Source organism: Typopeltis vanoorti, chromosome 23 (assembly GCF_054136105.1).
Source record: "Typopeltis vanoorti isolate ZY-2024b chromosome 23, IOZ_Tvanoo_1.0, whole genome shotgun sequence".
Taxonomy (NCBI): domain Eukaryota; kingdom Metazoa; phylum Arthropoda; class Arachnida; order Uropygi; family Thelyphonidae; genus Typopeltis; species Typopeltis vanoorti.
In genome coordinates, this window is record NC_143571.1 from 61,087,211 (window position 1) to 61,114,788 (window position 27,578).

Consider the following 27,578-nt stretch of genomic DNA (forward strand, 5'->3'; position numbering starts at 1 on the left):
AAGATCACTAGGAAAGTGAAAAATATATTTACATTTGTATAGTTACCAAAGAGGGAGAAAAGCTGCATCTCTGTATTGAAAATCCTTGAGTGTTTATATGCTACTGTTGCAGTTTATTTATAGATAGAGTTGGTGTGGATTTCAGTGCTGATTGTCAGGTTTACATAAAATGATATTATTATTATTATTATTATTATTATTATTATTATTATTATTATTATTATTATGCAACACCTCCAGCGAATCCAAAGACTCATCAAGGGAGGGCACCTACACTATAACTCTCTGTCTCTCCACTACTCAGTTCACTAACTACAATGAACCACAACTACACCAATGCCATCTACCTCCAACCACTACCACCACTAGTATTTTCACACACAATCACAAAGATCCATGCCGACAGCAGGATTCGAACCCACAGCCTTTTGGCTGGAGAGTGGATATGCTAACCACTCGGCCAACCAGGCTGGCTCTATTCAAGCGTAATAGTGCATGATATGTTCTATTATGTTGAATATAGGTAGAGAGAGAGAGAGAGAGAGCGAGAGAGAGAGAAACTTATAAGTTATTAAAGGAGTTCTGTAGGATTGACACAAAGGAAATTTTTCAATACATGATGAACAGAGAACTAGCGGTCACCCCAGGAAGTTGGGTACAAGTGCAGTAAGAGTATGGACTAGATATTTTTACTTGGGATTGAATGAATCCCAAGAGTGCAGTTTTAGTAAGAGAATATAGAGTAGGATTTTTGCTTGGAGAGTGGTGAATGGATTGCCAGAATTAGTTGTGAGTGCTCTGACAGGGAATGAGATTAAGGAGGGGTATGACAGGTATTGTGGGTATCAGTGGCATCATTTTCCCATATCGGTTGGGTGTGCTGTAATGGCTTATGCAGCCCACTCTACAAACTTCACATCAATTTGACCTTATGATTGCATTTTATCAATGTATGAAAGTTTTAAGAGTGTATAGCACATCAGTGTTAATTGGTCTAATACATTAATTGTAGGAAAACTTTGAATACTTTAATTTATCAATTAATTATAACCAAATCTGTGCAGAGCAGAGAACAATATATTTGTTTTAAGATACTGTATATTAGAAAACAATAATGAAAGAGAATGCTATATTTGATTGGTATATTTGAATTACTCAAAGGTGTAAAATTTGGAAGAGGAGGACAAGGCTTACCTCCTTCGACTACAATACTGTTTCCCATTGTAAATATGGGCAAAAAAGTTATAAATTTATGAAAAATTATATATTAAAAACTTGTCTATATCATATATAAAAACTTGCCTACCATTGGTTGATATTTGACATGTGATTGGTTGACACAGTAACCAATGACAGCCCCTAGATGCTATTGTCTCAGAGCTCACCCTGCCTTGCCTTCTGAGTGGTTTAAAACTACTAGGATGCTAAGAATTTGACCCACTGCACATCTTTTCAAAGGTGTATGTATTTTGAATGCAAACCTGGACTATTAACGCAAATGTTATGCAATGTTTACATGTCAAAAAGTGTCCTCTTCATGAAACATTAGTCTGTTGTGTTTACTTTAAGGAATCATGCAAAGTCTGAAAATAATTAGGGGAGTCTTTAATGGAAAAATGCAAAAATATAATATCGGTGATATTGCTATTCGGTGGATGAGCTCTGCACACCTAGCACACCTGGAATATTCACCCCTGGTAGGTATGAATATTAGTGTGGATCTCCAATGATGAATCTTCTGAACTCCATGGAGATGCCTGCATAATAATAATAATATCATCACTAATTAATTGCATTGAGACATTCTTTTCTTCATAGAGCATATGCAGTTGATTTACATACTGTGTTTCAAAATAGCACATTTTGAATACAGTAGTTGAATAACAGCTGAATTTTGTTCTGTATCATAGAGGCATGTGAAGTGACAGATGCTATTATATTGAGTTACATAACAGCTGACATCCCTATCAACTGACCTTCTGACTAGGGTTTAATTTTGCCTCTGATATGTGGCTAACAATGATTACTGCTAGTATTTAGTTTTTGGCTGTTTGAAAAATGGCAATTGAATATATATATATATCAGTAGCGTCGCATGCTCATTTCAGTTATGTCTGCTGTCATGAGGCTTTGCAACCTATGCTGAAAAATTCATGTCAATTTGACCATATGACTGAATTTTTATTGATGTATGAAAGTTTTAAGAGTACATAGCATCAGCACTTGTCTTAATTGGTCTAATGCAATTAACTGAAGGATAACTTTGAATACGTTAATTTATCAACTAATTGTAACCAAATCTGCATAGGTGGGGAACAATGTGTTAAACACATATTGTGAAATAGAGAAGTGTCTCATGTACTCAGTTTTTGCATCTTTGTGCTTGCTCAGAAATTTGGAAGAGAAGGAGGATGAGGCTTACCTCCTTTGACTATAATCATACAATTGGCAAAAGCTCTGGCAGAAAACAACATTCAGTAGATTGTCAACACTCTTTCCTATTTTAAATACAGGTAAGAAAGTTAAATTATTTATAGATAATTATTTATTAAAAACTTGTCTACATCAGTGTCCTAAACAGATCAGTTCACACTTCACGCACGTAAAACAGATGAAACCCAGAAAACAAAAACAGCAACTCATGACAAATGACAACATTCAATTGGATTGGTTGACACAATAACCAATCACAGCCACTGATTTCTGGATGCTATTGTCTCAGTGCACACTTTACCTCACCTTCTGGGTGGTTTGAAACCACTGGAATGCTAAGAATTTACCTGATGCATCATCTGTGCATCTGTTCAAAGGGCTCAAAGGTGTCCATATTTGTGAACACACACCTGGGCTATTAACGCGAATGTGATGCAATGCTTATGCATCGAAAAGTGTCCTCTTCATGAAGCATGTTGTGTTTAATTTTAGGATTCATATGATACCAGGAAACAAAGAGAGGAGTCTTTAACAGGAATAAATGCAAAAATATAATATTGGTGATATTGCTATTCTGTGGGTGTGCACCATACACCTAGCACACAATGATACACACACACACACACACACTTTTAACTTGATTCATTTTTATGTATTTATTTACGTATTTTATTATTTGGTTTGTGAAAGACCATCTTCACATTTTTGTAGTTAAAAAACCCAACACTAACAAGCAGTTAGTGTGGGTTTCTTTCTTAGCTATGTCCAAAGAGCAGGCTGAAAACCATGAAAAAAAAATAAAAAAAAACATGATTGGCAATAATTTTTCAAACTTGTCGTATGCAATGATCTCTCAAAAAAATAAGAGTTTGATTCTAAAAAGAGTCAAGGTATGTTATCCATCTACAGTAATTACCATGTTACCACATTATCTTTGTGTTAATATGGTACTCATAGACATTACCATATTACCACATCTCTTCCCCTTCAACACACAACTTCTGTTTTGAAATCCAACTTTCTACTTTACACAGTATTGTCACATTGACTTAGTCTCCATGAAGTGCATATTTACAGCTGAACTGTATTTGCATTTTTCTATGAATCTATATTTTCTGAACAGTGCATTTATGTTGCTCATTTTCTTTGCAGATTGCCAGGATGCTGATAATATCATCTGTTTTCTGAATAATGAAATATAACACATTCATATTGAAGATGATAAATGAATACCTTAAAATCTAATAATAATTTCAAATTATTATTATTATTATTATTACCAGACACCTCCAGGGATTTCTCCCTCATCGAGGGAGGACACCTACTCTACATCTCTCTCTGTCTCCACCACTCAATTCACCAACTACAACTAACTGCAACCACACCAACACCATCTACCATCCATCTCCACTACTAATATTTTCACAGACAATCACAAACATCCATGCCCACGGCAGGATTCGAACCCACGGCCTTTCTGCTGGAGAGCAGATACGTTAACACCGAGCATTACAAAAAACTTGTTAGTGGATTCCTTCATTGTCCCTAACCACTTGCATACACACAGGCCTTGTGAATTGTCGTGTCTATATGGCCAATATATAAAACAAATAAAACTATTTTATTAATTATGTGTTTTTCTGAAAATTTATGTGACACAGCGTTATCCGTAGACACAAAAAAATCAAGTGTAGTGAATGGTATGGATTTCTCTAAGATGGTTCAATGTTGGGTGAGGATGAGTGTTTTGTAGAAAGTGATATTTTAATGGACTGCAATGATTTAAATGAAAGTTGAGAACAGGAAGTGAAGAATGTTAGACAAAAAATGAAAGTTAGTAATTGGCAGAAGACTTAGAATTGTATTAGCTAGATGGATGAATGAGTGGATATGAGTGTGGAAAATGTGACTGTGAATATGGAAATGACTGAAAAAGCAAAAGTCGTGAGGACAGAAACTGGGAATGGATTTAAGGCACGATTAACCACGCTACTGGTCAAGACGTCTAGACGTCAAGGTTATCATGGATGCGAAGTGCGTATTAAAATTGTAATACCATTGATATTACATTGAAATATATGATGGATACGAAGCATATTCGGATGCGTATTTTATCCATAATGGCTGGTAGGGTGGTTAATGTATTAATGTATTCTGTATAGTGTATACAGAAATATACCTTATAAGCTACAGTTGTTACCCCTGTAGATCATCATTATCATGGGTCATCTCTGTCCAGGAGGTTGACTACAATGATGTGACGCATGGTTGACTACAGGCATATGGATAATATGGTGAGGGGCCTATCTCTTCCACAATGTTGTAAGTATTCACGGGTGTAGATCCATGTGTGTTCACAGGGCCAGGTTGCCTGTTCTGAAGGATGAAGAATCTGAGTTTCTGAGTGAAAAAACTCTACCTCCGTATGAAACTGGCTAATTCAGTTGAAAGAGACCAAATAAAGGTTCCTCACGATATGGACAGGAATCAAACCCAGATCTTTCCGAAGGGCTTCGTCTATACTGACTGAGCTACAGAGGCCTCTGTAGATCAAGTACTAGTATTACTGGTACTTACCATATTGTAAGTACCTGTATTACTTATGGTAAAAGCAAGTGCACTTTAAGTTTGCTAATGTGCAGAATAAAGAACCAGTACTTCAGTCAGACAGTTTAACTGCCTTGCTAATTTGCTCAAAACTACATCTCAACCAATTTTGGATCCAAGCTATACTTAAAGACATGATGCCTTATTATTATTATTATTATTATTATTATTAACATTTGACCTCCATGGAGTCAGAGACTCATTGCAAGAGGTACTCACTATTGCATACAATGCTCATCCAACCGCGTCTTAAACTGATTCGATGTGCCCACATCCACAACACACTCAGGCACTGCATTCCACTCACCAACCACCTTCCATGCAAAGAACCTGCTTCTCACTCCTTTGCTCACACTCTCCTTATACAGTTTCCAGCAATGGCCTCTTGTTCTACTCCCCTCTTCCATTCTATGAAAAATCTCTTCCATGCCTACCTGATAACAACCCCTGACAAGCTTATATGTCTCAATCATATCCCCCCCCCCTCTTCCTCCTATTCACGAGGCTCTGCAACGTACATTCTCTCAATCTGTCTTCATGCTCCACGTTCCAAAGACCACTGACTACCTTAGTGAATCTACCTTCTCTGTACCCTCTTCCAGCATATCCTCGTCACCATGAAAACCTGGCGACTAAATTTGTGCACAATAATCCATATGAGGCCTGATCAAGGCCTCATATGGATTATTGTGCACAAATGTGGCCTCTGAATTTCAGATCCTTGTCCACCATCACTCCTAGATCTCTCATCTCCTCTACTTCTGTTAAAGTTTCCCCACCAAGTGTATACTTGGCACCCCATCGTTGCTTACCAAATCTCAAAACCTTACACTTGGCAATATTGAACTGATAGTTCCACTTACCTGCCCATTCATGCAATCTATTCAAGTCCTCTTGTAAGGCATTAACATCAGCCTGACTGTGCATTGCTCTCCCCAGTTTTACATCATCCGCAAACAGCTTGATATCACTAGTTAAACCCAACCCAATATCATTAACATATAAATGAACAACAATGGACCCAAAACTGACCCCTGTGGCACACCACTGGTGACCTTTCTCTTTCGAGATACTGCACCCCCATATACAACTTTCTGATACCTATCTGACAGCCAGTCACTGATCCAACATAGAAGTCTGTTATCCAATCACATCTACTAAACTGTTAATAGTTTAACCTTCAAAAAAACTGATTTTCCCCAGAGGTCCAACTCCTTCTTCAGTTATAAATGCAGATTTTTTCGGTAGTGAAAGTAAGATGATGTTAAAATGAGTTTTTTAACGGATTGTTTAAATTACCATAGCTTATGTAATCTCCTGAAAAATTTGGAAATAAAATTGCAGCTTATGCTTAAGCTTAAAATAAAGAAATCCCATGAAGTTTGGTTAATCAATATTTCTGTGTATATACCCATGTGGAAAAAGTGTCTGGACACCAGTGCCGTTTAGATAGTACTGCATTTATTGCAAAATCAATGATGCTTGGCCCATCTTTGGCCACAATATTGTGCACACTCCTGGCACACTTTCAATGAGATGCTGGTAACTAGTCACAGGTATATTTTTCATTCCTCCTGCAAAGCAGTGGCCAGTTCAGACACAGAAGTTGGGCATGTCATTCTAACCTGAATCTGACATTTAAGTTTATTCCAAAGGGCCTCTATAGGATTGAGTTTGGGGCTTTGAGCTAGCCATTCCAAATTCTGTACACCCATATCCTCAAACCATGTCAAAATGGAGCATGCTTTATGGTGCGTTGTTGTGCTGAATGAAGAATGGCCCATCTCCATAAAACTGGTAAAGTGTAGGCAGTGCAGCATTGTCTAGATTGTCCCGGTACTTCATGGCATTCATGTTTCCATCCACAACCATGAACAGGAGTCCATACCATGAGAAACATCCCCAGACCATGACACTGTCACCACCAAATTTAATAGTTGGTATGACACATGCTAGCAGATACCATTCACCTGGCACACACCACATCCAGCAATGACCATTAGATTTAAAATCAGTGTAGCATGATTCAGAGCGACATGTTTCAGAGTGTCACTCCATACTACTCATTCCACTGGTCTGGGCTCCATTGACAATGTTCTTTGCACCAAGCAAGCAAGTCACTAACTTGCATTCGTGAGTTCTTAACAGCTTGCATGCAGTAACTCAGCCATGGAAATTTAAGTTGTCCAGTTCCTTGTGAACAGTGGCATAGCTAAGGGGGGGGGGGTGCAGAGCGGGCAGTCCACCCCAGGCAGCACTTTGAACCTTTTTGAACTTTTGCGGTTTATTCTAAAATACAGTCTTGAGAACTCAGTTCCAAATCTTGTAATACTACTGTGAATTTTCCTCACAATTGCTGTAAGTGTTGCTAGTTGTGAGAGGAGTTTTTCTAAATAAAATTGATTAAGAATTACCTATATTACTATGAAATAGACTTTGCCATTGTCACTGACAATTTTGCTAACAGAAAAGCAAGAAAAATAACATTTTAGAATATTGAAATTAAAGTTTTACTTCAAAAATAAACATAGTGTTCTAATTTATTTCCCTATATGTCATTTTGACTTTTTATAGTATTTTTGGTGTGTATTGAGAGGGGTGGCAAAAGCTCTAGCTATGCCACTACTTATGAATGGTCTTCATCCACACGCTCACCGCTGTTGACTCCTGCAATTTCTTGGTGTTGATTTGTACAGAGGAATGATGGCATTCACAGACGACATGTTTCAGATCTCTCTTGTCCTTTCCATCAATTTACGTAGCCTTCCTGAACATTTCTTGGTAGTCATAAGTCCCTCACTTTTCCATATTGCATACCCATGGTCATATCAGCAACCCATCTGTGTGTGTGATTGCAGAACAGAAATATTGCAACACCCATGGTCAACTCTTCAAAATAACATTTTGAAGAGTTGACAATGGGTGTTGCAATATTTCTGTTCTGCAATCACACACACACAGATGGGTTGCTTTTGAAGAGTTGACCATGGGTGTTGCAATATTTCTGTTCTGCAATCACACACACAGATGGGTTGCTGATATGCTACCCTATAATAACACCTCTCTGGAAGTCAGTAAGCTCAACACATGTGGCCATGTCTCACAAATAAATGATATACAGTACTGTACGACATCAATGGAACTCACTCACTCACAGTTTTAAAGGAATTCTGGTATACGTGATCTTTTGCAATGTTCCATTTTTGTTGCAGAATGGGCCATCCAGATCCAGGCACTTTTTTTCCATGTAGGGTGCATGTGTGTGTGTGTGTGTGTGTGTGTATATATATATATATATATATATATACACTGAGTTGTCATAAACTATTCCTGTTCAGAGGTACGTTAGGTATAAACTACAAAATGAAGCAGAGATAATGATGGAACACTATAATTCTTGCTAGAGTATTTTTCTCTCTCTCCTAGCAAAAAATTCTTTGAAGATAACATCTGCTCCCCCCCCCCTCCCAACTAAATGCTGCATCCAAATCCCACTGTGGAATAGATGTTTGTGAAAATCTTAGTTGTAGACAGTTTTCATTTCTGAGGGTAAGATCACCACACCAGCATAATCCTCTGCTTTCATTCCCTATACCTGGTTGGCTGAGTGGGTAGCATATCCTCTCTCTAGCCTGAAGGTATGAATCCTGCTGTGGGCATGGATGTTTGTGATTGTCTGTGGAAATACTAGTGGTGGAGGTGGGCAGTAGATGGCATTGGTGTAGTTGCAGTTAGTTGTAGTTCGTGGATTGAGTGGTGAAGACAGAGTTGAAGAGTAGGTGGCCTCCCTTGATGAGTCTTAGGACCCCCCCCCCTGAAGGTGTCATGTAATAATAATAATAATACCTCTACTCTTTGGAACAGTCTTTCCCACTGTTTTCCCTTAGGATTATAATCCTCAGGACTTCAAGAAACTCATCACAAAATTGTTTCTTCTTTATAGTCCCTTGTCTTCAAATGCATTGTGGTATCATCTTGAACCTTTTGTGTGTGGAGCTGATATTAAAATAATAATAATGATAAAGACAGAAGTGAATTGAGAAAAAAGGCTATGATTACAAATGAATTAATGCATATATAGTTCAGATAAAAAACAGTGTGCAGTTTTTTGTCCATCACACTCACTGAACAGTGAGTGTGATGGACAAAAGAACTTGACAAAAAGGATAAAAGGACAAAAGAATGCATATGACTGATAGGTTGCACTTGAATAGCGTTTACGTTCAATGTCTAGATAAAGTGTTATGCACTGAGATAAATTGAAAGGAGATAAATTTTTTATGAGAGAGGACTTGAAAGTATTGTTAAAGGTAGCGAAAGAAAAGAGTGACAGAGTTAGAATGGTGAGTCTGTTGCCGCGGTATGACAGAGAGGAGTTTAGAAGGAGGGCCATAATCGCAAATGACATTATGCGCAGATTATGCAGACGGTGTGGTGTGGAATTCGTGGACATGTGGAATGAGTTTGATGGGCGAAAGGATTTATACAACATGGACGGCCTGCATTTGAATGGACTTGGTGTGCAGAGACTGGAAAAACTGTTGCTGAATGAAGTGAAAATGGATGTGCAGAACCAGGGAAACTAGAACTACCAAGGAGGGGGGGGGAGTGGATATGCGGACATCTGTGAGACAGTTGAGTGTAAGAATGTATATAATGTACCCGAACCAGCACTAAGGACAAAAAATGGAATGGGATATTTAGAATAACATCTAAAGGGATCACTTCATTTCATGTATACTAATGCCAGGCGTATTAGGAACAAGAAGGAAGAATTTTTGGCCTTGATTGGCTCTTCCTGGCCACAGGTTATTGGCATTAGTGAAACATGGCTGACGGAAGATGATATAGTTAGTGGGATAGAATGTGTAGGTTATAGTGTGTTTAGGAGGGACAGAGAGAATAAAATGGGGGGAGGGGTGTTATTGATGATAGCTGATGAACTGCAGCCAAGGAGAATTGAAGTTGTATCGCAGGATAGTGAAAGGAGCTCATTTGAGGCTATTTGGTGTGAGATTGAGACTGGCAGAATAAAATATACAGTTGGGTGCTGCTATAGACCAGGTGATGAAATAGATGGTGGAGATATTATGCATAAACAAATTGATGAAATGAGTGGAAGGAGGATAATTATTATGGGGGATTTCAACTATGGTAACATTGATTGGAAGGAGGAGAGGACACATGTGAGGAAGGAAAAGGATTTTATTCAATTATTAAGGGATAACTATCTGAGACAGCATGTAATTGAAAATACTAGTGGTGTGAGAGTGCTTGACCTTGTAATAGCATCTCAGAATTTGACTGTAATGAATATGACCATATTGCCACCTATTGGTGAGAGTGATCATAAGGAATCTGGGAGGTGGCTAAAGGTGTGAATTTTCAATTAAGAGAGGGTATATGTGGAATTACCATGCTGGCAAGTATGACAAGCTTAGGAGATTGCTTGGATAAGTGCCATGGCATGTACAACTGCAAGGGCTGGACGTCAATAGAGCATGGGAAGTGGTCAAGGAGCATTTACAGGAGGTTGTGGCTGATTGTATACCTAGGGTCCGATTAGTAAAACAAGTAGGGGTTAAATGGATGAATAACACCATTAAGCTTGAGCTACAAAAAAAAGAAACAACTGTGGAGGGAATTTAAAGAAAGGAGTGACCTGCAGGCACACGAACGGTATAAAGTGCAAGCCAGAAGGTTAACGAGTGTGGTAAAAAAAGCAAAAGCGGATTATGAAAGGAAACTAGCTATGCAAGCTAAAGAGAATCCCAAACAGTTCTTCAATATGCTGCAAGCAAGAAAAAACTGTATACGGCAAAATGATTTTAAGGAATGACAATGGTAAGGAGGTCACTGAATCAGTTGATATAGTGGAGTTACTGAGCGCGCATTTTGCAAAAGTATATCATCCAGGTGGTGACATTGAAAAAATGAAGGAACCATTAGTTTATACGGGAATTGTGATGAATGAAGTGGAGGTGACTAGTCTATTACAGAACCTTAATGTGAATACATCTATGGGATTGGATGATATACCGGCACGGGTCTTGCATGAAGCGGCTAAGGAATTATCAATGCCCTTGACCATGTTGTTTAATCTGAGTCTGGTTTAGTCCCGAAGGTGTGGAAAGAGAGGAAAATAGTTTCACTGCATAAAGGTGGATCCAAGACTACGGTTGCAAATTACCGACCGATCATCATATCAGGAGTCGTTGTCAAGGTCTTGGAGAAAGTAGTCAAGGGAAAAATACAGTAATGGAATGATGAAAATTAGATACTGTACAGGGGACAGCATGGCTTTGTAAAGGGTAGATCATGCCTCAGTAATTTGCTCAAGTTTTATAACAAGGTGACGGCTGAACTGGATAAGGGTAATGGGTTTACAGTGATACTGCTGGACCTGGCAAAGGCGTTACCGTTATCCAGTTCAGCCGTCACCTTGTTATAAAACTTGAGCAAGTTACTGAGGCATGATCTACCCTTCACAAAGCCATGCTATCCCGTGTACAGTATCTCATTTTCATCAATCCACATGGAATTCTAACCCATAAACTACAACATATGGGAATGGATATAGGGTTGGTGAGATGGATAGGTGGGTGGTTGATGGAGAGATATCAAAGAGTAGTTTATTCAGGAGTAGAGTCCAAAAGACGGCCTGTGACTAGTCCAAATCGCAGACTGTTCCTATAGCACTACACAGAAATAGCATGTTTCCTTAACTTCTGTTTCCTTACTCTTCGGTTACTTTAATTCAACATTTAACATAAGAAAATCTTCCGCTTACCGTTCTTACCTTGAACTGGATACTTTGGTCGGCTTACTGTACCTTCACTGATGGCGATCTTGCTATTCCTTTGTTTCCATACGAACCGAAAAACACTCATACACAGAACACTGACGTTCATTTCATCAGTGGCTCTTTCTTCTTATGGACCTGAATGCATTGTAGTAGCAGCCTTGACCCACGTAGCATGCATAGCAAGGGGGGATTCTTGCTACACGTGGCAGCAAGCTCTACACAGCTCTCCGACAGGACTAGGTGCCGACGAAGCCCAGAGACAAGAGATAAGAGATAAGAGAGCGATTCGAATTCCCGCTGAAACCTTTATACTCCAAAACAGCTCCCTCACGCGGTGGTGTCGTCACACATACGGTGGCTGCCGATTGGACGCCGTGGCTACGAACTGCTTTTACATGGCTTAAAGTTTGCTCTAGCTTATACATATTTATTTGGCAATTTATACATGATTTAATTTTTTTATTCATTTACAGATATTCTCTACTTAACTCATGGGTTATTTCAACATTGTTTAGAGCTTACACACTTGGATATTTACATGCACTTGGATTATTAAAAGGCACATTCTCTGTTCGGAGGCATAAGCATGTCCTTATACTCTCCTTATGAGGTAACTTAATGTTGGGCGGGAAAAAAGGATGACTCATCATTTTTTTCCGACACAACAATTGGTTGTATAGGAGAAGTGGTGCACAGTTCATAAATATATGAAATGAATTTAATGAGTTCTTACCAAACATTTTTGTTTTGTAAAAACTCATATACAGAATTGGGCAAGTAAAAATAACATCCATCATTACCCCCAAAGGTTGCATACTGTAACCTTTAGGGTAATGGTGGATGGGGTATCCCTCCCCTCAAATCTTTCTCTTTATTATTGATATATAAATTAAAGAGTTGTGGCCTTAGTACAGAAACTTAGGTACTCCACTAGTCATCCTAATTCTTCTAGATTCCACTTTTCCATATACTACTCTCTGGTGCCCGTCAGCACCCTCCATCATTCATGCTACTATCTTCATATTCATTCCCATTTTCTCCAACTTTTGTAGTAGTTTCCCATGTGGTATTCTCATCATCATCAAATTCCTGTCATGTACCCTCAAGGGGTGTACAGGATATGATAGTACTACATGAAAAATTTACATCATTGCTAACTTCCTATTTACAATTTTCCTCCAAATCAGTCTGTTACCTGTCAAGACTCCAACATTATCAGATCTTATATTTCTATTTTCTAAGGCACTTTTTACCATATCAATCCACCTATATCTTGTTCTTCCTCTGGGTCTCTTTCTTGCCAACCTGGCAGAGAACACCTGTTTTGCTAAACTTTCCTCTCCCATTCTGTTTAAGTGACCATACCACCTGAGATTAGCTCTGCTGACGCATTCCTAAATGCTGACAATGTTAAATTCTTTCCTGATATCCTCATTTTTTAATATGATATTGCGATTGATGCCATCTGTTCATGAACCGAATCTTTCTCAGGACTCTCAGATCCATATGTTAAAATTGGTTTGAACACTGTTTTGTATATAGCTAATTTAGTGTTTTGACTAATTTCTCTCTTATTCCATATAAATTTATTCAATTGACTTCCCACCATACCAGCTTTGTTGATTCTGCTGTATATTTCCATATTTAATTTACCATCTTCACTAAAAATCATGCCTAAATAGCTGAAATGTTTTAATTGTTCTATAAGGTTCTACATTCACAATGCAGTCGATGTTTTCAATGCTTCTGCCTATTTTCATTGTCTTTGTCTTGTTATTTCTGAACTTCTTACCATATCTATTACAACAGTTATTCAATTTAGTCATGGAATTTTGCAGACTTGTAGAGGATTTATTTAGGAGTATAACATTGTCTGCATAAAGCAAAGAGCTGATATTAACATCTCCAATTTTGATATCAGCTTTAATACCACTTTCCTTCATAATGTGATCCATATAGATAATAAATAACAGAGGGGATAATGTATATCTTTGTCTCACACCAGATTTAACATTAAACTATCTTCCTATATTTCCTTCAATTCTAACTGCTGACTTACTACTGAAAAAAGACTAAGTATTGCTTGATATAATGCCCCATTGACACCATATAACTGTAGCATTTTGAATAGTTTTTGCACCTTGTTATCTACAAAGATCTACAAAGCTTAAATACAGAACTTTTGTTATATTCCCATGATTTCTCAACAATTTGTTGTAAAGTGAAAATCTGATCCCTACAGCCTCTATTTGGCCTGAATCAAGCTTTTCTTCCACAATCCTCAACCATTTCTCAAGTATAGTTGTGTAAATCTTACCAGGACCACTCAGCAGAGAAAGATCTCTGTCCAGACCTTCTGAACTGTGCAGTGCAGCCACTGTAAGATTTTTATACCTCCATACTCGAGCATTTCTGGTCAAATATCATCTACTTCTGCTGCTTTTCAACATTTCAAGTCTTTGATGGCTTTTTCTACTTCAAGTATAGATATGTATTCCTGACTGCATGCCTGTTGAGTGTTTTTTATCACTGTGCTATCACTGCTTGTTTCAATTAGCAATTTTTCAAAGTAATTACTCATACTTCAAGGATATCTTTTTCTCCAGTTTGCATCATCATCATCATCATCATCAAATTCCTGCCATGAACCCTCAAGGGGTGTACAGGATATGATAGTACTACATGAAAAAATTACATCATTATTAATTTCCTATCTACAATTTTCCTCCAAATCAGTCTGTTACTTGTCAAGACTCCAACATTATCAGATCTTATATTTCTATCGTCTAAGGCACTTTGTACCATATCAATCCACCTATATCTTGGTCTTCCTCTTGGTTGTTTTGCTGCCAACCTGGCAGAGAACACTTGTTTTGCTAATCTTTCCTCGCCCATTCTGTTTAAGTGACCATACCACCTGAGATTAGCTCTGCTAATGCATTCCTGGATGCTGACAAGGTCAAGTTCTTTCCTAATATCCTCGATTTTAATATGATATTGCCATTGATGCCATCTGTTCACGCCTATAATCTTTCTCAGGATTCTCATATCTGTGGTCTCTAGTCTTTGGTCAAGTGTTTTACTTCTGACCCAGCTCTCAGATCCATAAGTTAAAACTGGTTTGAACACTGTCTTGTATACAGCTAATGTAGTGTTCCGACTAATTTCTCTCTTATTCCATATGAATTTATTCAATTGACTTCCCACCATACCATCTTTGCTGATTCTGTTGTCTATTTCTATATTGAATTTACCATCTTCAGTAAAAATCATGCCTAAATAGCTGAAATGTTTTACTTGTTCCACAGGTTCTCCATTCACAACACAGTTGACATTTTCAATGATTCTGCCTATTTTCATTGTCTTTGTCTTTTTATTGCTGACCTTCATACCATATCTATTACAACAGCTATTCAATTTAGTCAGAGAATCTTGCAGACTTGTAGCAGATTTATTTAGAAGTATAACATCATCCGCATAAAACAAAGAGCTGACATTAGCATCTCCAATTCTGATATCATGTTTAATACCACTTTCCTTCATAATCTTTGATCCATATAGATAATGAATAACTCTAGAGGGATAATGTACATCCTTGTCTCACACCAGACATCTCCAGTTTTCATGTCATCTTTATCATCTCTAATTCCTTTTACAGCACACTCCCTCCATTTCTGAGCTTCTTCAACAACCTTCAGAATATTTTGCCACCTTCTTGATATTTATTTTCTATGTTCTTACCAAAGTCCTCCCGTGACTTTTGTTTAGCTAGTTTTACACAGTGTTTGGCTTTCTTACATTTGTCTCTGTATTCTCTAAGAGCACAAGCTGACTTATTTGTCAGTAACTTTTGATATGCATTCTTCTTTTCCTTCACTGCCTCTTTAACTTCCTGTGTCCACTATGGAGTTCTGATTTTTCTATCCTTGCAGACATCCTCACTACATGCCTTTCTCGCTGAATCAGTCAGTGTTTTCTTCAGAGCTTGCTACTGAATCTCCAAGGTTTGGTTCCTGTTCTCAAAGTCTTTCATTTTTTCTTGAATAATGTTTGTGTATTTTGGTCTACAGTTCATATCTGAGAGCTGCTCAACTTTTATTTGCTTTAAAACATGTGGTATTCTGCCAAATGCCTTTCCATTTGGCAGACCACAACTATTAATTTTACTTCCAACTAACTTTGCCAATATTTTAACTGCCACTCCCGAGATGCTAATTGGTCTGTAATTTGCTACTTCTGTCTTTTAGCCATCTTTATGTAATGCAACTGTCTTACTCTCTTTCCACTCCCTTGGGAACTTTACTAGAGCTAAGACTTAGATTAAACATCTTCATCAAGGCAATGGCAATTCTCCTTACATATACATTGACATTCAACCTGTACATTCACATAGTGCACAGGTTGCCATGCCATCCAGTCCCATTGTGTACCCCACATTGATATTTTTCAATATTAAGCTGAACACCTATTTATCTACCTCTGTTTTGACATGTGTCTCTGTTACATCAGCAACTGCAAAATCTCCACCTGGATGATATACCTTTGCAAAATGATCACTCAGCAACTCAACTATTTCTTTTGCTTCTACTACCTTCCTACCATCTGCATTGATTAAAGTCAACTATCATAATAATTTTTCATCGTACTTGCTACATAACACAAAAACTCTTTTGGATTTTCTTTAGCCTGCTTAGCTAATTTTCTCTCATAATCTGATTTGGATTGCACTTTGTGCTGCTCATGAGTATGCTGATCACCCTTTTCTTATATTCCCTCCACATGTTTTATTTTTTTAATTTTATTATTATTTTTTTAAACTCTTGCATTATATCTCTATTTGTGCATTTAATCCCCACTTGGTTTACCCTCCTGACTTTGGGTATGTAGTCTAATACTGCTTTTCTCAAGCAATCCCTAACCATAGTGCCGGCGCTAGGGTCTTTGCCACCCGCATGCAATTTCTATCTAAGCGCCCCTGTAATTATCCGGGCATGTGTGGTTCTTTTATGCTAATAAAAATTTAAATTATTTGAAATTTCTTAAATAAATTTTGACAGAACAGCCACATGTTGGTTCGCTAAATGTAACGAACAAGGGGGTGTTGACTAGGCAGGATAATCATTAAAAACCTGAATATTCAAAAAATTCTCAAAATTTAAAGCAAATTTTGATAAAGCCACTTCACTTTAATCGTTGAATATAATGATACAGGGATTATAGCCTTCTCACCGATCCGAATCGCTAACAAAATTAAAATGAATTTTAATTAAAGTTAAAATTTATTTGAACTAAAGTTTAAAAAATTTTTTGCAATCGTTTTAATAAAAATTATTAAAACGTTTTTAATAATTTTTATAAGTGGAACTATATTTTAGGAAAATAAAAGAAACTCAAGATAGATGAGAAAATAAGAAAAGAATTCAGAAATAATTAGAACATTTAATATAAGTATTCGAAAAATAAAATCTTCACGGAATAACAGAAAATAAATTAAATTACATAAATATACTTGAAAATTTTCTTTATTAAAATTTTTGGGATTTTGATTTCATATACATAAAATTAGAAATAATGGTCTTAACGTCTAATTCCGAACATATCTCATTTTCAATAACTATTAACGCCAAACTAACAAGCCTATTTTGTGACATACTTGTTCTTAAGTAGGTTTTAATCAATTTCAACTTGGAAAAGGAATGTTTTCCGCTCGCTACACTAACAGTTAAGGTTAATAGTATTCTTAAAGCAATTGAAAAGTTAGGGAAAGATAAATTATTGGACACAATAAAATTAAGAATATCGAAAGAGTTTTGAATATTTAAATTATCCTTCCGAAAAATATCCCAAAAAGCACATAACTCATCATATAGTTCTATTGCATTTACGTCTTTATTGTCGCTTTTGTTCAAGAGAATCTCTAAATCTTTGTTGTTAATTTGTAGTAATGTATACAAGAAATTGAAATTATCATAATATGTTTTTAGTGTTCAAAACGTTCTATTAACGAACACATTCCAATGTCTAGCAGTGTGTAAAACACATTCACTCTAATTTATCTTCTGGCGATTGTGCCGTTGCGCAATGATGCTCGTAGTCAAATTGTTGTATCTTCTTTCCTCGTCGAACTTCCGTACCAGTTTTAAATTCTTGTTCTCCATCCACCTCTTCACTCAGTTCTTTTGCCGTTTTTAGCAATTCTTTAAAATTTGTATCTGATCGATACTCTTCTAAGAATATTTTTAAGTTTTCGACAGATTCTAAAGCAAGTGTAATGTTCATATTTTTGTCTTGAAGCATTTTACTCACAGGGTTTATTCTGTTAAATCATGACCAAGTTATAAGAGAGCAAATAAATATGTAGTCCTTTATTTGAGCACATAATGTTTGTGCTTCATGCTGAGTTTATTAAAATTTTTATTATTTAAAATTTCAAAAAGTGCATCGTAAATTTCTCCTAACTGATATTGTAGAGGGCAGGTTGCATTAATTTTACTTTCCCATCACGTTTCTGATGGCTGTTTTAATGTTAAATTTTTTACGAACTTGAAAAGGATTTGCCCAACATTTGTAAGAGAATGAAAAGAAATTGTATATTTCTTGAATAATTGCAAAGAAACTAATTGTATCTGCATTCACTTTGGCTGCATCGTTAATGATTAAATTTAGAGTATGTGCAGCACATGGCACGTAAAAAGATCTAGGATTTTTGTTCAAAAGCAAATTTTGGAGCCCACATTTTTTCCCTTTCTTATTATCCCATTGTCATGCCCTTGACCTCCCATGTCTTCAGTGGGAATGTTCCATTTTTCCAGTTGTTCCATTTTTGTTGCACATAAACCACGTCCTGTGGAATCTGATATATCTGCAAAACCTAAAATGTTTTCCCTGATCTTGACAATTCCATTGTCACAGGAAACAAAAGGAATAATAATGGTCATTTGTTCTGTTTTACTTGCATCAGGTGTGCAGTCTAAAATTATGGAATAATATTTAGATTTTCGAATTCATACTAAAATTGTATCCCTGATTGCGTTACTTAAAGTTTCTAATATTTCATTTTGACTGTCTTTACTCAGATAGTGTACTCTATTGTTTCGTTGTAGGATCCTTTCAACATGATTTTCCATAACGAGATCAAACTTCGCAAACAGTTCGACTAATTTTAAAAAAATTGCCGTTATTCCTTTCATATAATTTATCAGGTGATCCGCAAAAAGCTAAACTTTGGCTGCCAAGGAATTTTATAATTTCAATCAAGCGTTCTAAAATTCTCGTCCAATATTTCTTTTCCATTTCATACATGCTTTGAGAGTGGCAATCAGTAGTAGTTTTGTTTTTTAAATTTTTATCAACTTCCTTCCATTTTAAGAATTTTTTCACGTGAGTTAAACTAGTCTCATGTCTATGCAAAATTGTACTTACATTTCTCCAATCGTTATAACCTTCTACAAAACTACTTGATTCAGTAGGTGCGAAACGTTTGCAACAAAAGCAAAAAAAAAACAGAATTTAAAGTTTCAGAATAAATGAGCCATATTCTTGGCACAAGCTGCCCGTTTTCCATTGTTCTATTATAATACGTGTCGCCAAATTTACGACCATATGTATCTCTAGGATATATTATATTTTTCTTTTGAACAGACCCCATTTCAATTAAAACAACTCGTAATTTTTCATCAATATTTTCCCATTCACCTGGATCTTCTAAATTTACAGAAACTAACAATGTGTTCATTTCATGGTTAACTACAACTAAATCTTCTCCTAACTGTTTTTCACTTAAATCATGCGTCTTGTTATCTTGTTCAATAGTTGCAATAGTACTTTCATGAAAACTGGATGTGCATGGTTCGTCAACTCTGATTTCTGATGTATCGAGTTGGTTACAATCTGCATCAGAATATTTTAATATTTTAACAAATTTATTAAGAGCCCCAGTTTGTTTCTTAATATCTGCTTTTTTCGAAGCATGCCACTTACGATTTTGTGCACCGGATAACTTTTTTTAAATTTTTGATTCCATTTCTATTTTATACTCACAAGAAATTATTACACAACATGACACAGAGACAAAATAATAGTCTGCACTGCGCTACTGTCAGTAGCCTACTGAGATGCGTACCATATGACTGGTTTACCTAGCAACAAATGTTTTGTACGAAAATTCGTTTCTGCACATGTTTACTGTTTCACTTTAGATAGACTGCAGTAGACACAGCATTCTGCAGGCAAGCGTCTGCTCTCACTGCAAAATTGTAAACAGCTGGCTGATCGAAGAGGCGGCAATATACAATTTTTTAAAATTTTTATTCGGTGTATCCGACCTTATTTATTTTAATATTGATCATTCTAAGAATTTTTTGTTTTTATGATAAAAATTTTGTTTCTTAAAAATGAACTTATGAACCGTGCCCCAGCAGCGGTGCCCCCTTCGTAGCGGCGCCCACATGCCCACTTCTGCCGGCTCTGCCTAACCACTTCCCATGCACTACTAACATTTTCCCCTTACAGCTTATCAAGTCATGGCACTTCTTTAAGATGCTACTAAGTCTGTCATAATTACTAGCTTTATAGTTGAACACAAACCCTTTCTTGAAGGGTTTGTGTTCAACCCTTCAAGAAAGAGAATTCCATGTGTTTAGCAACGTTCCAGATCAAGAGAGTGATCTGGAAAGTCTACCTTGGTTATGGATATATCCTCTGATGCTATTACCAGATCCAGCTCACTCAAATCCCCTGCTCCCTTCTATAGCATGTTGTTTCAGGTAATTATCCCTTAACAATTGTATAAATTCCACTTCCATCTTGCCATGCCCCTTTTTACCCCCCAATCTATGTCCCTGTAGTTGAAGTCTAGCATAATAATTGCTCAGCCTGCACTGATTGCTAATCTGCTGTTGCATGGCATCTACATCTTCCTATGGACTCTCTGGTCTATAGCAGCAACCAACAATATATTTTGTCCTGTTGGCCTCTATCTCACACCAGATAACTCAAATGAACCATCTCCCTCAGATGTAAAATCCTCTTCAATTTGATTGGTTGTAGTTTTTCAGCTACTCATCAGCAATACCCCATCTCCTGTTCTATTCCCTCTATCCTCCCTGAAAATGCAAACCCTTTACATTTGATCCCTGTAAGTATATCATTTTCTGTCAGCCATGTCTCACTGATGGCTATAATTTTTGAAAAGTTGAGTTGACCAATACCAAAAACTCCTGTCCCTTATTTCTGATCATCTACATGCATTTCAATATCCCCTTGGCCCCACAATTTCTCTCACCTAATGTCATTTCCAACCCATTTGAATCTTAACCTGTGAATCACATTCAGCATTGCATAATTATTTCTGTACACATACTCATTTATCTCAGGGTGGGCAGACAGTAATATCTCTAGTTTCTGTAGTTTTGCACTTCTAAACTCTCACTAAACAAAACTTTCTCCGAACATCTAACTCCAAAACCATTCAAATATAGTCCATCAAACATATATAAGTCCTTTCACCCATCATATTCACTCCACTCATCTATAAACTGCATATCATTTCTCCTGCACACTCTTCTCATTGGCTCATTAGCAATCATTGCCCTTCTTCTCAACTCTGTCCTATCGTGCTGAGGCAGCAAACTCATAATCTTTACTTCCGTATTCTTCATTTTCATTTTTTTTCAAAAACTCTTTCATATCCTCCTCCATTGCATATTTCTCCTCTGTCAAATCATTGGTTCCTGCCAAAACAGTCAACTCTTTTAACTTCTCTCTTCTGCAGACTAATAGCTTTACTAACATCCTTGATCTTCACACCTGGGAAACATGCTTTTGTCACTTTCCCAATAAATATACTTTTTATCATGGAATCACCATACATTATCTTCTCCTTATTTCCAGTGTTTTTTCTCTCACTTTATACTTTCCCCATTCACTTTTTCTTTCATTCTCCCACCTGATATACTACATGACAATCAGTGGAGGATACCACATTAATGCACTATTTCACTTCTTACTATCACATCATCATCCAAATTACTTTCAGCCACTTCTTTCATGCTCTCATTCATATATCGCACACTATCATTTACTACTTCCACATTCTCCAAAACACTTTTGTTATCTTTCCTTATGTCATGAAAACCATTGAAAAATTGACTCAGTGCCACAATGATATCATGTTTATTCCAGATCCTCTCACATTAGTAAACACATATAATAGCATGTGAAGACCCATAAGCAACCATGCTTGTGTCGTTATGAAAGGAGTTGGAAAAAGCAAGAAAGAAAAGTGAGAGAGTAAAATGGCTGGTTTGCTACCAAGATTTGACATACTGAATTAAGAAAGAGGGCTATGATAACAAATGATTCAGTGCACAGGCTGTGTAGAAGAAATGGGTATTAGTTTTTGGATATATGGAATGAGTATGTTGACAGAAAAGGCTTTTGTATAAGACCAACACCCTGCACTTGAATGGATTTGGCATAAGGAGCTTGGAAAATTTACTTATTTGAATAAGACTTAATGCATCAAATAAGGGAAACTAGATCATCATGAGAGAGAATGTGTAAGCTCAACTATGGTGCAAAAATGTGATAATGATGTGGATGTCATTGAGCATCTGGCAGATGGGTAAATCCATGCTTTGGGTTCAGACTGCTTGAGTGTATCTTGAGAGGGAAACCAGAAAGTTGTCCAATTGGGCCAAGCGAATTGTAGATCGAAGTATAACAAATGTGAAACAGAAAGTTTTTGGATGTATGGAGTGAGTTTGTTGGCAGAAAAGACTTTTATATAAGACTAACACCCTGCATTGAATGGATTTAGCATAAGGAGTCCAGAAAATTACTTATTGGAGTGAGACCTAATCCATCGAGTTTGGGTAACTAGATCATCATGAGAAACATGCATAAATGGAGGAATGTGGGAGAGAATCTGTAAGTTCAATTATGTACACAAATGTAAGAATGATGTGGATGCCATTGAGCAAGGTTAGTATCTGGCAAAGGGATGGAAATGCACACCTTGGGTTCATACCGTTTGAGTGTATATGGGGAGGGAAAACAGAAAGTTGACCAACTGGGCCAAGCAGACTGTAGATTTAAATATAAGAAAAAGCAATTTAATAATTTGTTACTATCTATACACAAATTCCAGGGCATCAGGAACAAAGGGGTCAAAGTTTGTTGCTTTAGTGAATATGTTGCATCCTAAGATTGTTGGCATTAGTGAAAACTGGTTATCAGAGTGAATAATATCTTTTTTATTTAAAAGCATATGTTTCAGCCTGAAAATTCTTGGTGTTATTATATTAATTTATGAAATAACTTATGGCACAAATATCGCTAAAACAATATTTGCTGTCAATGTAACTGGGATTTAGTGTAAAGGGTATAGTAGTTTTAGGAAATACAGAACAGAGAAGATTAGGAAGATATTACTAATGATATCTGATAATTTGAGTCCAGCTAGGGTAGAAATGCATGAAAGCAATAATAATAATAATAATAATGTCCCACGTAGCAGTGAGTTTGAGGCTATCTGATGTGAAGGTGAGGCTAACTGGATAAAATGTATTGTGGTTTATCGCTACCGACCTAATGGTTCAGCTGCTGGGGACAACGAAATGCACTGCCAAATTAGCCTGATGGGTACTAAGAGTAATTTTTTGAGTAACTTAAATTATCCAAACATAGGATAGAAGAGAAGCCTCTTGATAAGAATGAAGGTTAAAGAGTGTTAAATTTGATCACAGCATTAGAAGTATCTCATCTCAGTTAAGAATGTAACTAATTGACCACCAGCTGCTGGCAGTGATCATGCCATACTATCCTGAGAAGCAGTTAACTAAAGTAACTGTATGGATGTTTCAATTTTCACATCATCTTTTTCTTATGGATTCTCCATTTTCACTGATCAAGCTGAAAGAGATGCTGATATATTTGCCATATCAGCATCTCTTCCACTACTCATCAGAATACTTGATAATTTTCTCTAATCCGATTCAGCTTTCTCCACAATACTCAACTTTTCTAACCTGTGCCATGTATATATCATGACTTCTCTCTCTTATTCTCATAATGTTCCTTCCACAGCATCATCTTCTTATGGATTTCTTGCTTAAATAAGGCTGCACATTCATTTTATTCCCACCCTATCAGTTCTCCAAACTCTAGGAACACATTCAGATACAACCTCATTTAAGCATTTTTTCAAAGTTTCCCATGATTGAATGATATCTTTTCCATTCAGTACCGTTACTATGGCAAGAGGATTTGAATAAGCTAGATAGATGGGCAAATGAATGGGGGGTGTCAGTTTATGCAGCAAAATGTAAGGTCTTGAGGTTTGGGAAACATCGATGGGATGCTGCATACTCTATGGGAGGAGTTATACTGGAGGAGGTAGGGGAGACAAGAGATCTGGGGTTGATAATTGATAGAAACCTGAAATTTAGGGGATATATTGCAAAGGTGGTCAAGGTAACAACGAGGATTGCTGTAATTATGAGAAGGACACTGACCTGCAGAGATAAAAGGGTTATCATTCCGTTGTATAAGTCTCTGATCAGACCACACTTAGACTATTGTTCTCAGATTTGGTCCCTAGGATTTGAAGGTGATAAATTAACTGTGGAAAGGGTACAAAGACGGATGACAAAGATGGTTTCAGGACTGTACAATTTTGGTTATGAGGATCGGCTGTGGGAATGTGGACTGCAGAGTTTGGTGGATAGAAGAAGGAGAGGTGATGTGATTGAGACTTTTAAACTGTTGAGAGGTGGTTACAGGGTTGACACTGGGAGTTCTTTCGCTTGGTTGAACAGTGGGAAGGGGTGATGACAAGAGGCCATCCCTGGAAGTGGTGAGGAGTGGTTTCTTTGCATGGAGGGTGGTTGAACCATGGAATACATTGTCTGATGGAGTGGTGAGAGCAAGAACGGTCAATGAGTTTAAGGAGTGGTATGATAGACTTTGTGTTTCTTGGGGGGGGGGACCTCCCCTCGATGAGTCTTGACAGACTTTATGTTCTTAGGAAGGACCTCTCACGATGATTCTTTTGACTCCATGGATGCCTGAATAATAATAATGATAATAATAATAATAAATTTGTACATTACATCAGAATTCCTTTCGTCGTATTTAGTAAGATTAGTTTCTTATTGGTGTGAGTTGCAGCACCCGTGGCTTACATAATATGTGACGATTCATCAGTATTAACTTAATAAAGTGATATTTTATGTTTTAAACATCCATATTTGTTAAATTTTAGCTCTACATCCAAAATGGAAGATTTAGAAAACACTGTTAGAGAATGTGATATCTTATGGAATAATGAATTCGAACAATATGTCATAAACCTTCTAAATGATAATAGATCTGGCATTAAAAGAAGTAGACAAGAATATGATCTTAGAAGTAAGTACACTATTTCAAATTTAGCAGGTGTAATGAAAATAGTGACAAAAATGGTTGATTTATGGCAACAAAAGAATCTGCTATTTCTATCATTCATGATATTCATCTCTCTACTAGTCACAAAGGTGAGACAAAAACCCACAAGAAAATAATGGAAAAGTATGCTAACATTCCACGATGAATTGTTTCTGAATTCATAAAACAATGTGAAACATGCACAGAGAAACTAAAAAGGAAGGAGACTGTTAAAAGGATTGTCATTAGACCTATTACCATAAATGACATGAAATGAATCTATCAAAGGGGTCAGGTAGATCTTGTTGACTTTCAAAGCTTACCAGATGAGAATTTCAGGTTCATCATGCACTATCAAGAGCATCTGACAAAGTTTCATTTGCTTCAAGTGCTGACTTCAAAAACAGTAAAGGGAGTGCTCAACATTTATTAGACATTTTTCTCGAGTATGGTGCTCCACATGTTTTACAACCCCGATAATGGAAGGGAATTCACAGCTGAAATTATCAAAGAACTTTCTACTCTTTGGTCAAACTTAGTTTTAGTAAATGGAAGGCCCAGATATCTGCAAAGTCAGGGATCAATGGAAAGGAGCAATGCAACACTTAAAGATTCTTTAGTTGCGTGGATGCTAGATAATAATTTTTCCAATTGGAGTATGGGAATAAAATTTGTTCAGTGGAGTATGAATACTACATACCATGAAGTTTGGTAATAATACTAAATGGTAATAATAATAAAGAAAGAAGTTCGGTAATAATATTTTTCTTGTGTTTTGTCAAAGTACATAACTATTTTTATGTAATAAAAGTTTTTGAATTAAAACTATTTTATTACTCTTCACCCGTTTATCACCTATTATATGCTGCAACTATACACCTAATTCATGAAATGAGCAGAAAACGTAATGCTCATTTCATGAATTGTGCAAAATTTTGCACATTCCACTAACTGTACAAGCACATTATACAGTTCATGGAAAGAGCAAAAATGTTGCGCATGCTGTGAATTGTGCGATTTCATAATCTGCGCGTAATACACACACACACATATATATATATAGAGAGAGAGAGAGAGAGAAGCCATGAAAGTGATAGTGATATATATATATATATATATCCAGTGGCGCACCCAGGGAAGGGGGCCAAGGGGTCCTGCCCCGCCACCAAAAAAAAAAAAAAAAAAAAAAGAAAACCACTAAAAAATTTCCAAAAATCTTTTCCTAATTAAAATGATTTTTTTTAAACTTATATTGTGTCGCATCTTATATTTCTATACACTACTTATGAATTAGCAGTCACATAAGGTTGAAATACCCTATAGCTCTTGGGAATCACAGCCACTGTTGAACTCGAGACAAACGAAGTATTGCTCAGTTGGACCGAGTGCAACTTCATTTGCCCGAGCCAGGCCAAAGAAGATCATTGGTATCATGTATTGGCAATCACTGCAGATGCTCAGTCATAGGTCATATGCAATGCGCAGTATGTATTCTCAAATCATATACTTAACTCGCCCCCCCCCCCCCCAAGATTAAATCCTGAGTGCGCCACTGTGTATATCACTATCACTTTCAGGACTGTGAAAGTGATAGTGATAGAGGTTGTGAAATTTATAACACATGAGTACCATGTGTGAGCAATATACTACTAATTAGCATTTTTATTTTTAATATATCCACATATAACAATAAAAATTAGGGTAATATTATTTTTCTGTATTTTTATGATAAATCATCATTTATTTTTTACTTTATTATATTTTTTTATAAATACATATTTCAGGCTGCTGTGAATATGATGACAAAGTCTCTGTCAGTTGAACTGAAACAAGAGGGAATATTAGCACTTAGCCTTCATCCTGGCTGGGTCCAAACAGAAATGGGTGGACCTAGTGCTCGTCTTTCTGCTCAGAGTAGTGTAAAGGGTATGCTAGGAACAATGATGTCTGCAACAGAGGAACATAATGGCTTACTTATTAATTATAAAGGAAACACTGTCTCGTGGTAAAGAAAACAAATATTTATTCTCTCCCAAATATCTTGTCTGATTCATCTGTTTGGAAATGTATATATTATTTAAAGAAAGAACTTCATGTAATTTATAAAAGCTTGTAATAATATGCAAAAAATAAATCTGCATTAAAAACTATGATTTTTTGTTAATATAGAATAGAAACTTTGGAAGGATTGTGCACAACATTTTAACTTGTGCATGTACTTCCCCACATGAGTCTAATAACTCATTTTGGGAGGTACATGCAATGTCTGTCATATCTCTCCTTAAATTCATTCACTTATTACATTCAC

The 27,578-nt window shown here is 36.6% G+C and overlaps 1 protein-coding gene across 2 annotated transcripts in view; it reads left to right on the plus strand.

Annotated features, from left to right (window-relative positions):
• sni (SDR family oxidoreductase sniffer) overlaps window positions 1-27,420 on the plus strand; it is a 213,286-nt gene extending 185,866 nt beyond the window's left edge. For both annotated transcript variants that reach the window (XM_090412862.1, XM_090412861.1), the window contains one exon: window positions 27,055-27,420. In XM_090412862.1, coding sequence (XP_090268988.1) covers window positions 27,055-27,279 — 225 coding nt within the window. In that variant the 3' untranslated portion in view covers window positions 27,280-27,420. The remainder of the gene's footprint in view (window positions 1-27,054) is intronic.
• The last annotated feature ends 158 nt before the right edge of the window (window positions 27,421-27,578 follow it).